Source organism: Haemaphysalis longicornis, unplaced genomic scaffold (assembly GCF_048455015.1).
Source record: "Haemaphysalis longicornis isolate Haplotype H1 unplaced genomic scaffold, Haemaphysalis longicornis Haplotype H1 scaffold_5, whole genome shotgun sequence".
Taxonomy (NCBI): Eukaryota; Metazoa; Arthropoda; class Arachnida; order Ixodida; family Ixodidae; genus Haemaphysalis; species Haemaphysalis longicornis.
In genome coordinates, this window is record NW_027526385.1 from 50,750,918 (window position 1) to 50,766,464 (window position 15,547).

Genomic DNA, 15,547 nt, shown 5'->3' on the forward strand with positions numbered 1-15,547 from the left:
AGGCAGGAAACACTCTGACGCCGGTTGCTTGACCCGGCCCCTCCCCCTCCGACCCACCACCACAAGACTCCGATGAAGAGAGCGCGTTCTTAGGAATCGTGACGGAGGGCGACCTTGCCGCCCAGTAGCGTGCCGACCCAAACTTAGGCGTCATAACGGACTACCTCGAAGGACGCAACGTCGTCGTGCCTAAAGCGTTAAAACGCAACTTACCAGCATTGAGCCTGACAAAACTCCGTCCTCATGAAGGAGAATTTCAGCCCGGGAACAAAGACAAATTACATTCTTGTCATCCCCGCGTACCTTCGTGGCGAAATTCTGGAAACGTGCCACGACGACCTGTTTTCCGGACATTTCGGCACACGTCGCACCATTGGCAAAATCAAGGCGGGGTACTACTGGCCCCGCCTTACCACTGACGTCACCCACTACGTCCGGAGCTACCGTGACTGCCAGGAAAAAAAAACGCCGCCGACGAGAATGGCCGGACTTCCGCAGCCAATCACAGTCCCATCGAGGCTTTCCCCGCAGATTGCAATGTACCTTCTGTCGTAGACAGAAGTGGATTGTCGTAGCGACGGACTACATGACGCGCTACGCGTAGACGGCCGCTATTCCAAGGGGGACTGCACAAGAAGTCGCGAAGTTCTTCATAAACGAAGTTTTGCTGGGACATGGAACCCCTGAAGTCCTAATCACGGACCGTAGAATGGCCTTCACTGCGGAGCTTATGCAATGTATGTTACGATACACTAACACAGATCACCGAAGAACGACTGCGTAACACCCCCAAACGGACGAACTAATGGAGCGTTTGAACAAGACGATCGCGGATATGCTGTCGATGTACGTCAACGTTTAACAAAACTTGGGACGAGGTCCTTCCGTATATCACGTTTGCGTACAACACAGCGACCCTAGAAACTACGCAGATGACACCGTTCGACGTCCAAGGCTTTGTTCAATGTTGGGAGGATACCCGCCATCTCGCTCGAGTCCGTATAACTGACCAGCAGGTGGTAGAGGCCGGACACTACAATCTCCAACGCCGAGACGACGATTACCACTCTGGGGATCGTGTGTGGGTGTAGGCTACAATCCGACGACGCGGACCCAGTCAGAAGCTTCTGCGACAGTATTTCGGACCCTACCGGATTTTACGACGTGATGGCCAACTAACCCACGAGGGGGTCCCCGATGGTGATTCCGGTAAATCACTACGACGCACGCTGCCAGAAGTCGTCGACGTGGTTCGCCTCAAACCTTACTGCACAAGATGATGGACGTTTTTTGTTATAGTTTGTTCAGACGGTCATTTTATTTTCGCATCGGGTCGATGCACTCTTAGAGGGGGTGGTAAGGCCGCGAACCATGCATCGGGTTTGTTGTTTTGTGGAAGCGAAAACGCCCGTGTGTACGAGATTTCGGCGCACGTTAAAGATACCCAGGTTGTCAAAATTATTCCGGAGCCCTCCACTACGGCGCGCCTCATCGCCTTCGTTGCGTCGGTGCGTTAAACCCTAAAATCAATCAATTGTTGTTTTATGGTTTGATTTTACTGCCCCGCTGCGCCCGCGCTGTGTTATCTGTGTCCCAAGCAAAGCGCGTGTTCAAATATTTATTTTTATGCCGCACGGGTTACTCATTCGGGTAAGGAGAGCATTCCGTCCTAACGCACTGGCCTGGAATAATCGTTGATCTACAATGTTTTGTACGTAAATCAACGGATCGAGAAACGCTGGCGCCGAAAGATAAAAGCATGCAGACCAGACGCCGCGGTATTCAACCCGCCGACGCTCGCCTACACACGTCACTTTGTTGACTGCGGCTTCACCGCCTGTGTACTTTTTGATTTGGTAGGGGAGCACACGTTCGCTCCAATAAACGTCTTTTTCCTTCAAGACTAGTGTATCATCTTTGACTTCGTGACATCTGGTCGAGGTGCTCTCTACGCGCTGTTAACGCTCCCTGCTCCTGCTCGAAACCGACAAGCTTGCTCGGAAAAGTTTCAGACATAATAAAAATATGCATACGAAACATCAACAAAAATCGAAGAATGAACAAAAAATTGGCGAAGCTTGCAGTAAGCCGCTCAAGGTTTGCACAATATTGACACTGAAGGACACACCTCCACGCAATGCATTAGTTTTAAAATTGCTTATATACATGGTCCATCGTCGCTTCTCAGTGTGGTGGTAGTAATCGTCATATCCATCGACATCCCCGTGTCGCTCATGCATGAATGGCGGGATCGGATCGTTTTGTCATCAGGCTTTCGCATTTCTCGCAAAGTGGAACGCGTCAACACGTGGTAGAACCGGCAAGAACCGGATTTGCGAACTAGGCGTCTGTAGCGCGAGCTGTCTTGCGCTGCCTCTTGGGGCGCGGAAGCACGTAAACTGTTTTCTTGATATTTTAACACGAAAGTGTTTTATTCCGGGATACACAAACATTTGAGTGACGTCAATTTCGTCACGGAAATGCGCGAGTACAACGAAGCAAGCGCCCTTTAAAGGGTGCACTCCTACACACAGGGTCTTCTAACAGGGAAGCAACCTTTAGAACCAAAAAGTACGGTATACTTTAGGTTGTGCGCATTCGGGTTTGAGATTTTGAGACCGCCGCCGAGAGGCAAATCGCGCTCCGCTGCAGATTTCGCAGCACATTCCACTTCCGTGTTTTGCCGATTTCTATGACACAGGAATGGTGGTAAATGGTGGCAGTACGCGGTAAATGGTGGCAGTAACTATAGCCGAGTTTTATTAATGCACCGCACACCGTACACATTATGGCCAGCAACTACAGCTTCGCTGTTACAATAGCGGGAACGGGTGAACCCTCTGACGACCTCCACTACCACAAAAAGGCACATCTGGTAAAAAGTAGTACCTTTACGGTTAATATTGTATAAATAGAGACAATTGTAGGGGAGACTTTTGAAAAAACCGGAAAGTAGAAATAAAATAAAAATTTGACAAAATCTCCAACAAAAACAAAAACATGTCTTATACATTTCCCGCGAAAACCGAAGAAATAGAAAGCCCTTTAAAGAACACAGGAAACACTGTGAAAAATACAGTACACGGGACAACTCTGCCCTACGCATTGCATCTCCGAAAAAAACATAATTAGTGAAGTGAAGGCCCTTATCGCCATCAATGATTCACAAAAAAAGTAAAAAACGTAGGCCAAAATTTTCCAACTTTTTCGCTATCTCATAGCCATATTTGGGTGTAGCAAACTCCAACTCCAGATAAAACGCGTAGAAATGCTCCGTACTAGCTCACCATTCCGTGATTTTCTGCCGATTTTGTGGCCTTTATTTTAATGAGAATGAAGTGCATACGTCTCAACAAACCGTAGGTATCTTGGGAAAAAAAGCATATTAAAGCTGGTCGCTAAGATGACGAGTTCACTTATGGCGGCCGTGAGTTGTCCAATTTTATTTTAATTTTTGTGATTTGTGAAGAGTGAAGTTCAAACGTTACAGCATTTTTTCAGGTGTCAATACATTGAGGTCTACAGAGGGAAGAGGGTTACCAAATATCGATGCAACTCTTCTTCTATCGAAACTGCTGCAATAAAAACAAGGAAAATGACCCCCAGATGACTTCAACATTCCGCCGAGTTCCACATACTTTTTCATACTTGCGTACTTCATAGTGAACTTGTAAATATCTGGAATTCCCGTCGGCTGTGAATGCATGGCGTTCAGCGGGAGGCAAGCAGACTTACTGCGTTTCTCCGCTATAATACAAACTATAGTCCGGCCAAGTATCGTTCCGCTAATTACATAGGAAGAGGAATACGTAAATTCGTCAAGCAAGGGCACCTATTAAAAGCAGCAACAACGTTTCGGGGCTTACTAGGCTCCTTTATCAGGGGTGACTGTGTAAGACAGGAAACAGCAGTTATTTAAGGTGTCTTCTCATTTCATTTTGGGGCGTCGCACTTTGGCGGCCATCTGTGGGCTGAACCTGATCTGCGGAACCGAGTGAAAAATGGCAAGACCAGCGAGAGAAAGAAAAAAAATATTAGCAATGGCTCAGCTCGGCTGTGCCGGGTTATATGTAGCGTGAGCTGAGGTTCAGTAGGTTATTCTTAACTTCCCTGGCTATCTAAGATTAGTTTGATTATTATGCTAACAGCTGCTGCAATGACACAAACTCAGTTTACGCATTATGTGACACATGAATAGATATTTATCAAGCGGCTCCGGCGCAGCGTAACCCATAGCAGCAGAGGTAAGCTGGTTCCACAGGCGCACGCCGGTGTTCCTGCGACGCACGAGCCATCGGGTGCACACCGGGCCACCCTTCGCCTGATCATCAAGTGATTGATTCATTGATTGATTGTGGGGTTTAACGCGCCTACGCAGCGCAGGCGATGAGGCCCGCCGAAGTGGAGGGCTCCAAATTAATTTTGACCACTAGGGACTTTTAACGTGCCCCAAAATCTCGTACACACGGGCGTTATCGCTTTTCGCCTCCACCAGAAAAGCGGCGGCCGCTGCGGGAATCGAACCCGCGACCTCGTGCTCAGCAGCGCAACGCCTTACCCACTGAGCCACCGCGGCGGGTATGAGCATCAAGTGAAGCGGGCCGCCGATTGCAGAACTGAGTCCAGCGAAGACGCTGGACGCGAGCGGTGTGGGTCCACAGGCGCACGCTGGTGTTGCTGTTACGCACGAGTCATCGGTTCCACACCCGGCCAGTCCTCGCATGATCACCAAGTGGACCGGGAGGCCACGTGGAGAACGGAGGTGGGCAAAGGCGCTGGGTTCGTGGGGTGTGTGAGAGACGCCAGGCAGCGAGCAACGTTCTGCGCGCCGTGTGGCGCCACAGCTCCTTACTGATGCGGAGCACCGCTCTCCAGCAGCCACGCGAAACTGCTCAACCTCGGGCAGTGTAGCTCACGCTACAAAAGGGAACGACGAAAGAAGGCAAAGGAGGAGAGTGGCGAAATTGTGAGGGGAGGCTTGTTCGCCCTAACGGCGCGAGCCAGCGCTCTCCCAAAGTGCGCCCGCGCGACGCTGGTGAGAACGTGAGAGCGGCGTGCGCATGGCAGTTTTCCTGAGACGCATTTCCCGCCGCCGATGGACAGGCTCATCATCACTGCCGTCGCGAGAACCAGCGATAGAGAACAGTGCTGCGTCAGTGCACCGATGCTGTGCCCTAAAATTGCATTAGGAGTGCCGCAATCGCCCGCCGATTTTCTTTTCTTTTCACTCGAATCTTGCCCTTGCGCGGCGGAGACCGTGGACATAGATGCTGGGAAGACCTCCCAGGGGTCTATTCCGGTATTCCCGGTTCCCTTGTATGTGCCTTGACTCAAAGAGAATTGATTCTGAGAAATTGATTTTTGTGCCAATCACCTACGCGCCGTCCAAATCAATCTTTTGGTCAGCTTTTTCAGAAAAATCTGTAATCGCCGACGTGAAGACAAATGAATACACGGGCAACTTCATATGGCGTGTCAAAAGTCATCGGTCCGAATCGGGCTGCAACCATAAAAATTACGCTCTGTTGACGTGGCCAGTCAACCCCTCTTTTGCCTTGGCCGTCTGCCCCACCACTCTCTCCGTCCGACGACCCACCCACATTTCCTTCACTTATGTTAAAGAACGAGTTAAAAATTATGCCGCATTCTTCGGCAGGAAGGCAATGTCGTCACCCAAAAGCCAGCGTCGATGCTTAGACGGCTGAGGGCCTGACCGAAAGAGTGTCCGCCCAAAGAAAATCCCAAACGGTTGTCTACAAAATTACTTACGAACAATGCCACGCTAGTTACGTTGGCGTAACCAGGACGCCTACGACAACATAAAATCAACGTTCACAAGTCGGACATTCCGCGCAGAGCATTAGCCGAACGCTTTGATATGGCTAACGCCAAGATTGACCTGGACAGCGCGCAGGTGATTGGCAGCGCCACCAATTACACGGGAGAAATACTCCTCGATCCTGGCAGATAAAAGCGAACTGGCAAGGCCTCAATAGATCCCTAGGAACCATTACCAGTACCTACGCCCGCAACCTCCGATGCGCAAGGGCAAGCTGCAAATAAAACAGGAAAAGAAAAAGAGAAAAAGAAAGAAAAGACACCGTATATAACAGGCGCTTCTTGTCTTACACAGTCACCCCTGATGAAGGAGCAGAGTACGCTCGGAAACGTTGGTACCGCTTTCAATAACGGCCTTGGTTGCTGTATTTGCCTCTACCTCAAGTTTAATCCAACTAGAAAGAGTTCTGTCAGAGATGTTGACATACAAATTACCTAGGAAATATGATCAAATCCCAGTTACATATAATGTATTTCACTCCTAAAATTCTTGGAGTGCTCTCAGTACCACCGGTAATGCTTCTTCCGAGAGAGGAATCGCGCTGCGATTTTTTAAAACGTCAGTCCTGGTTGTACTACATAAACGCCAAAGCACTGGACTGTATCTCTGCGTGTCCCGTGATTGAGCCGCCTTCCTAAAACTTATTAGAATTTTAGAACGAGACGTTTATGCCGGCAGAACATTTCCAGACAATAAAATGAGCCAGCACACGCCCTACCTCTCAACACTGGTCAGCGAAAAGAAAACGTTTGGCATATTTTAGGATAGGTTTAAAGGGTCGTGCAACACGTTTAGATGCGAAGCATCTGATGGTCGGGGCTATGTCCCTCCCTTGTCGTTGTTGTTGCGCCGTCCACATCCTCACTGCGCATGCTCGGCTTGCTGAAAGCCCTGTGGTGTCTTACCCTTTAATGGCTCCTGGAGCGACATTGTTGCCGGTGTCTTCCTGGGCCGGCACGACACGAGCCCGCTTCCCCTTTAAGGGCTCCTGGAGCGACAGTGTTGCCGGTGTTTTCCTGGGCCGGAACGAGACCAGCATGCTTCACGCGCCTTCGACGTTTCATCGTCGTCGGCAGCGGCGTGCGTTGGCGAGCCTCGGCAGGCCGTCATTACAAGCAGCCCACAACCATCCGGGGAACGTGCATCGACCTTATCTTCAGTAACTTTAGGGTTCATCCACTACAACACCCCTTGCTTTACAATTCACAGACCATAATCGGTCATAATCAAAGCGGAACGCCAACTACAGCTCTACGTCACCTACGTTGAGCATGATGATGATAATTATTAAATAAAAAAAACGATACAACGTACAACGTCTCTCTCTTTATCTCTTTAATGCCTCTCCACTCAAACACCCCCCCCTGCCTCCAATAAAATTACACCATCGTCCCGTAGGGGAATCCTGAGTAGTATGCGAAACACCCATGGGGTCAACGCAATTTCCCATTCCCTAGTTCCAGCGAGTGAAAAGTGTGGTAGGTACAATGGAAACCAAACGGTAAATATAACGGTAGCTACGCACCTCAACCTAACGGAAACGACGAACTGAAAACTAATGGGCACTTGAATCTACCCCATGGATGCTTCGCATACTACTAAGGTTGCCATTCGGGAAGACGGTGTAATTTTTTTCAACTTGTTTTGAAATAATAGATGCTTGCAGAACGTAGTCATCCAACACCAGCAGCACGTAGATTAGAGGGTCGAAAAGTACCTAGCCAATGTAGAGTCGCTCAAAAGATTCTTCTGTCTTTCATGGCCTTGACGTTCTTCTACGGCTCGAATTACGTCAGTATGACCACATGGCGCCACATGACCACATGAACGATTTTCTAGTACCTTAAAAAAACGCCATAAAACAAAGCAGAATGGAAGGCGTATCTGGTGCGACAAGCAAATCACACCGTGTCGTTCCGTGCTGGCGATAGTTTTCGCAGCGGTTTATGACGCGAACAAAAGAGTAAAAGCGCTTATCGAAAGTGTTGCAGGCCCCTTTCAATAATTAAATGACACTACCGTTGCTCTATTAGCTAAAAATATTCGCTTCCGGAAGTTCAGTGATAAAACAAAATCACTTTAAAACAATATTCTGACCCCGAAATAACCAAGAGGCCCGCGCTGAACAGTGGAGCTAAGGGCTTGTGCTCCACGCCAAACTGTAATAAAATGTACGAACAGATGGCGTGCCAATGCTGCAAACGCGTAAAATTGAATGCAGTTTAACAAACCACCATTGAGCTTATCTTTTGAGGACGAAGACAGGAGGGGAGCAGCGTGAGAGAAGTCGAGGGTAAAAGAAAAGGCATAGTCATCATTCGACGAAATTTGCAACGAAGCGAGCTGATACACGTCAAGGGTTTTGTGAACTTGCATTTAACACTGCGAAACGCAATGAGAAAGATGAAAAGCGATTCCTACAGGCACTTTTTAACTATATTAAGGGGATGAATTTCATATAAATGCAGCATATACCGACGCAACAAAACCGAAAAATTTGAAGATGCTGTACAGAATAGCGCATCTTGTCGCGGATGATAATGCCATAGTGCGCTCGCAAACCTTCAGTATTACTCATTCATTTTTTCCTGAGTGCGCACTTGGGTAATATTCCAACGAAGCTGTCTTGCGTTAGGTACGCACCGTAAGTCCGTGCGTCTGCACCGTTGTGGAAACTATCGCTGTATATCTTGGAAAAACTCTCCCAGAAATTACTCCATAAGAGAGGGCTATGATTACACCGAGGTGCATTTACTAGTCCTAACTAGTTAGTTCACTGTGATGTAGAAATAGTCACCGAATTCCCTTGTGTGGCCAATGGGGAGGCTATGGTTGCTGAAAACGGTCGTAACCCTTGTTTTATAGAAACTACCAAAATCAAGTTACGATATAAAATTTTAGATTGTTTAATTGATTGATTTATTTATTGCGCAGATATTCCGGCAGCATAAACACGGCGCTCCAGCGCTTCATCCGAGCTGGATATATATGCATACAGCGTCTATATACCTGCCTTTAGGGTCGGCGTCGGAGGATGAAAACGTCAGGGACATATACGGGTAAGTCAACTATCGTGTGTATCAAAAGCATAATGGGTGAGGTGATAACATTTCACGAGCTAGGAAGCTTGCTCGCCCTCAAAAAAACTCATAAATATAACACGCAGCAATTTAGTGCGCATGTCCCTCCCCATTTTACAAAGCGCCTGCGGAACATGCAGAAATACTACCTCTAGTGATTGCTCCAGAAAATCGAAGCATAAACGTCGTTTCAGACGTGTGTGAGGCAAAGAGCGTGACGCATGGTTCTTTTCACTTATTGATTACTGCAGTAGTTGCTATGCGAGACTCAGTCGCACAAATGCTACTTATAAGCATCCCCATGGAACCTTGGAGTATGGAACACATGTAAACACTGTTTATAAACTTCTTCTAACCCCCTTACAGCGCAGAGAGCCCCGTCATAAATGTGCTGCGTATTATCGCAGTGGTTCCACTAGCACGCCCTATGTTGAGTTTTTTTTTAATTTTCCGTGTAGCTATTTAGAACGGGATTGAGGATCTATTCCTCGCGAACCTGCTTCGACAATAAAATTGTATGATTGTACATCCACACACAGAGAGAGCACAACCTGTGGTAAAAGAGCACCGTTCAGTTGCCCAGAAATATTTATTATAATACCGCATACACAGCCGTAGGAAATACAGTAAAAGCCCTTTAATTGAAACTCAGTTAACTCGACTTTCCTGTTAATTCGATCTTGGGCCCTGGTCCCGGAACAGGCCGGTATCCAGAACGGTTATTGCGAACTGGGATCCCTTGGTTTCCATCCTCGCAGAACGAGTTTGTCCAGCGTGGTTACAATGCGTTGCAAATACATACCAAACCAAATTTACTAGAAATTCAACTGCAAAAGCTTATCTCGGCTCGATAGAGGGCGCCAGGCCACCGGCGCCAGTTGTCTGGCGCATGCCATAGTTATTTACAAAACAATATTTACGACACCAGCTGCCACAAACGTGTAGTAGCACCTGATTCGCGATAACGACTCCAGAGGTGGCTACTTTGTGTTCTGCCCTTGCAGTTTTGCGGAATTTCTATTCATCCTAGCCCCACCCGTAATTCGAACTTCACCTAATACGGTCAACTTAATGGTCCCCTTTGAGTTCGAATTAGCGAGCTTTTACTGTAATTACTCTTGGAACATAAGAAATACTGTCATATTTTAACTACTGTGGCAGTGACCGTTGCAATAATTTTTGTCAAACATTTACTGTTTGCCTTGGCATATTTTACACGAGAAATCTATGGATGGCGTTAAGCTGTCCACTGCACGTAAGCACAGATAATTTGCGTGAAGACCCCTAATATATCGCCAAACCCGAAAAGTGACCTCCGTTGTGGTCCGCCTACACCAACGGTTCAAAAATACCCGCCGCTGCGGTCAGAAAACGCCGAAAACCCATTTCGGGTGGAATCTGAACCACCAGGGTTGCCAGGGCGGGAGCTAGGAGCGTTAGCACTGCGCTAACCCAATGTACCGGCCGGAATGAAACAGAAATTAGCCTCATGTACACCCCGTGAGGGCTGAACGTGACGGCGCATGAGTATAACTGGTCATGAGGAGGCGAGCTCTGATGGTAGGGTTAGCTGCTGCGTCAATACCGACCAGTGTTCCTGTCGGAGAAATTCGCAGAAAAACGCAAGAACGAAAGCGAAGAAGTGAACCCAGACACAATGAAGCAGAAAAGAACTCTGGGAACCACTAGGCTTTTCGCTCAAAGCAGGTAACGAGACTCAAGAGTTCGCCAACGTTGCCGATGATGTCGCGAGGGAAAGACGTCCGATGCTTATAGTGAAACGCTTTCGGCAGTCGATGTGCTCCGCCAATGCTTCTTCGATTTTGGAGAACGCAGACTCGTACTGCTGCAAACAATGTTTCGTGCAGGGAATGCTATGCTAGTTGTAGCTACCAAAACGAAAGTGAAAACAAAAATCACCGCTTTTTTTTTCAAAATAGGCAGTTGAGGAAGAAAGAAGCTTTATTAATTGCAATAGATGGATTATTTTGGGTATGGTTAATGGCTACTTTACTGTGTTCGTTTCTCCATGCGGGGATGGGGGAGTTGAGGAGGGGAGAGGGAGGGCGCTACCGCGCAATGCGAACTCGTAACAATAAGCTCGTTATAGGCGGGTTCGGCTATATTGAACCATTGGATATATCGAACAAATCACGGTGCATATTGCAGTTCACTATAAACGGGTTTGACTGTACAGTTTTTGTCGTCTGCTTTAGCGACGGCTGTTTTGCGCCTGTTTTGGCTTAGCTTCGCGTCCATTGCGATCTTCCATCGCACGGCTTGATTAACTTGTTCTACCGCATCTCCAGGGTAACCCGCACCTGACGGAATTAAAAGGTCGCACGGCAAACATACATTGGAGATTGGTTTGCTGTACAGGAAAGCAAAATGCACTGACCACATAAAGGCGTCGGGCCGCTAGCAGAACGCTACTTTTTGGACACTGCTTGCCACTAATGAAACTCCGTTTTCTCATTTGATGAATACAATTTCGGTTTAGTTTTAAGATGCATTACAAAAAGCGAAGGTACCAACTAATTCTGGCAAATAGCGATTATGAAAGTTCCCTCAGCTTTCTCGCTATTCTCAAACTTACAAAACTATCTTCTTTTATTTTGCATACACTATAATCACTGAGCACACATGCTGAATTGTTTCGGTGTAAGCGCTTGTGTCGCCGGGTGGTGTAACGCACAGCTAGCAGATCAGCATGGCTAGGTTTCGCTGTCGCACCGTTCGAAAGACGCTCCTCACCGTTTTCTTGTTCCTGCGGCATCGGCGTCCGCCATTCTACACCGGCCATGGCCGACCTCCTGCGTCAGGGACGCCGCCCCGCGAATTCCAGACAACGGCTGGCAGAATATGTGATTTCGCTCTTTGTTGAGCCACGTGCGTTGAATCAAGTGTCGTCGCATGGGCAATTGTTGTGAATGTCGTTGAAAGCTTTCTTTTCCAACCACCATCACAGCGTGGATTGGCGTCAAAAAATTAAGTTAGTTTTGGGTGGGTAACTTTTTACTTCAGGCAAAAGCAACATCCGCGCAGGCATGCATCCCAGAAGAAAAAGAAAAAAAAAGGTCGCGCTGTTGGCATGTCACCCCGTGAACATGATTCTTATCGTCAATAAAACTGGGACAGACACCGCATTTGCTAGACTGTAGACTGTAGACTGTAGACGGCGTAGACTTCAGCCACTTCCCGCTCATTCTCTCACGCAGAGACGCAGACATCGTGGGCATCAGCACGCACAACAGCACTGACGAGCCCAACTCGCTGCTCTTTTCGTGCGACCCTTACTGCGTGCACAAGCGTGCTTCACCGCCCAACCCTATACATCCCGCCCACCCGCACGTCCGAGGGATGGTAAGAATTCTTGCCTTATTCACGCATGGTCACCTTGCGTAGCCCACACCACTCCGAGTGGCAAAACACGGATTTCATCCTGGTGCGCCACGCTTACAGTCATAGCGAAATAATTGAACAATGCAACGCTACTACGGGAGTCAATAGTTCGGATTCAGAACAGGGACTAGGGTAAACTTCAGAAGTCAGATGATAAGGCCGTATCAGCTACAGTACGGTAGTGTCAATATTTGTGCGTAACATTTTTTGCCGAGCAACATCATTGCCAGGACCGTGCGAAGACCTGCATTTACACAAATATAGATAACTAGCGGTATTCCCCTGCAACGCCCGGGTGGGCCATTGTACTAATAAAAATAATTATTTTAACACCTCTTGAGTTATTTTTAAGGTGTCTTAATTGGCTAGTCCACCTTGAAATTGCGCAAATTTACAAAACCCAGCCTTCTATCAAAACATGGGCCTTTATAGGAGGCGTGTGTTGTGAGAAATGGATGGAACTAGTATGTTTTATTAAAAGTCTGCGGTAACAAACAGTACCATCATGGTGCTTTGAAACGACCACTTACCCATAGGACAACTTACGACCACGATCATAAGACCACATGCGACCACTTACACGTAGTGTTATGTCGGTAGGTATGAAGGATACTCATCACTCACTGCTTCATCATAGAAACAATGGGCTCCTACAGGAGGCACGTGGTTTGAGAAAGTCCCAACTGACGGCGAGCGCTGTGCGAATGCGGGAAAGTCTAACGTAACTCTTCTTCGGGAGGGGTGTTATAAAAAAATCGAGCTTGCCGGTTTTTACTGATCTTAGGACAACATCGGGAAATTAGTTTTTGTAGTTTCATGGCCAGCATGCATTTAGAGGCAAAAACATATCGCATATATCGACGGGCTGAATGGTTACAGAGGAATGTGCATTCTGGCGGTATTCTGGCCAAACCGTCATAGTTTTGTCCTGTGATGAATACATTTTGTAAAATAGTTGTTAAACATGTGTGGAGTACCTACAGGAACAACAACCTGTTAGATGTCTCAACAGGTGTACAATTAATATTTTTTTCGAAAAATCATTCTTGTAATTTTTATTCTCACGTAGGAGTATGTTTTTCTGAAAATTACAGCAACATTTGAAAGCACAGCTTTCTAGCTCCGCCAGCAAATGGTTCTTTCGTGGCGTGCGGGACAACAAACTCTAACGCGGTGGAGGCGGCGTCGGGGGAACAGGGGGCGGGGGGTTCCACTCATCGAGCACACATTGGATGGCGCGGCAAGTTTAGCGCACCGGCGACAGCCTTGGAGGTGTGGCTTTGTCCAGGGCTTTAGCGACGGATTTTTTTTGGCCTGATTTGGCGCAGCTTCGCGTCCATTGCGCGGTGCCTTCGCACGGCTTGATTAACTTGTTTGACCGGACCTCCAGGATAATTCGCATCTGATGGAATGAAGCAGTCCAACGGCAAACATACCTTAGGATTGGTTTACATGGCTGGTAAACAAAATGTACAAACACATACAAACATCTGGCCTCTAGAGAAACGCCACTTTTTTGCGCAATGCTTGCCACGAGTTGGATTATGTTTTCTAAGTTAGTGAATACCTATTCGGTTGCGTTTTAAGAGGTATTAGAAGGGGAAGTAGCTACTGGTTCTCATAAATAGCGATTTTGAAAGTTTCCTCAGCTTTCTCGCAATTCTCAAACTTACTAAACTAACTAGTTTACATCGGTGCAAATGGGAATCACAAAGCGCACATGCCGAATTGCTTCGTTGTCTGCGCTTGTGTCAGGCGGTGGTGTAGCCCCAAGCTAGCACATCAGGATTGCTAGGTTCCGCTGTCTCAGCCCCCGAAAGACGCTCCTCTACGTTTTGTTTCTCCGGACTGACGGCCTGACTACAGCGATAGCGTCCGCCGCTCTAGCTCGGCCGTGGCCGACGCTCCTGCGTTCGGAACGCCGCCCCGGGAATTCCAAATAACGGCTTGTAGAAACTGCGGTTTCATACTCTGTTGAGCCACGTGTGTGCATTCAAGTGACGTCGCATGAGCAGCAATTGTTTTGGGTGTCTTTAAAAGCTTTGCTTTCTAACCAACATTGTGTCGTTTTGTGCACAACGCCAAAGATAACACGCCGGTGCAATGGGGGAAAAGAACCATGTTTATTGCAAACGTACTGCATATATAGTGTTTAGAACGGGGCGGGTACCATGGTTGGCTGGGCACAGGGGGCATTAGTAAAGCTTTTGTGGCTGGCTGTACGCACATGTTTTGCAGATAGAACTCGTCTGGACGAACGATTCTACGTCCGAATGTATTCCCGGCCAAAACACAAGGTGTAGGGATTTCGCTTTGCTCTTGATACTTCCGGGGTGTCCTTGGTGAATCCTTTTCAGTGTCTCACGTTTCATGCTAGTTGGAATAACCAATTTGCAGTCTCTCAGCAATACTCGTTTCCCCTACGATAGCTCTCCAATGTTTTCCATGGTCCCTACAACGGCTTTTCAGCTTAAATCACTCAGAACATGTTTCAGCTGTTCGTTTAGCACCGTTCTTGTCGCAAGCTGCCTCTAAGTGTCCTCACTTACGAGGGAAGAAATTATACTTACCGCATGTACCTCTACATCATTGCTATCGAAGTCGCACGCTGTGGTCTAGGTTATGGCACATGACAGCATGTTGGGCAGGAGGAGCTGCTTACCTGGAAAAAATTTGAGCTCAACGTCATTAAGCACCAATCTCAGAAAAAATCTCGGCAACCTCGGAGGCATGTCGCCAATTTCCTTCTGGGAGATAGCGATCAAAGGGCGGTGGTCTGTATAAGCTGTGAACTGTCGGCCGTAGACGAAGTGATTACACATTTCGTAGCCCAAGACAACGGCCATCACCTCCTTTTCAAATTGAGAGTATCCCTTCTGTGTTTCGGTAAGTACCCGCAACGCATATGCAACAGGCTTCCTTGTGTCGTTGTGACACTGCAACAACGCGGGACCAATCCAGTCCCGTGATGCATCGCAAGACACTTCTGTAGCTTTGGGAGGATCGAATATCGACAGCAACTGCTGTTTGAATAGGCAGCGAAGACCTGTGGTAACTGCGAAGTCCTGTGGTTCTGGTTGTTGTTGTGCTGGTAGGGGGGCACAAGATAAGGCGTCCGCGGCTTTTTTGCTGGTGCCCTTCTTTTATTACTTCTGCAGGTTTACCGCCAAGCGTGCAAAGCTACCGTGAGGGTTCTAGAGCCTTGACAAAGATGACAGCGCTTGGT

General features: G+C 47.8%; 1 protein-coding gene across 1 annotated transcript in view; it reads left to right on the top strand.

Annotated features, from left to right (window-relative positions):
* The window catches only part of LOC144139227 (uncharacterized), a 55,447-nt gene that overhangs the window by 11,640 nt on the left and 28,260 nt on the right, over nucleotides 1-15,547 (top strand). Inside the window, exons 3-4 of the mRNA XM_077671649.1 lie at nucleotides 8,774-8,898; nucleotides 12,138-12,282. Of these exons, the coding sequence (XP_077527775.1) occupies nucleotides 8,774-8,898; nucleotides 12,138-12,282 (270 nt within the window). The remainder of the gene's footprint in view (nucleotides 1-8,773; nucleotides 8,899-12,137; nucleotides 12,283-15,547) is intronic.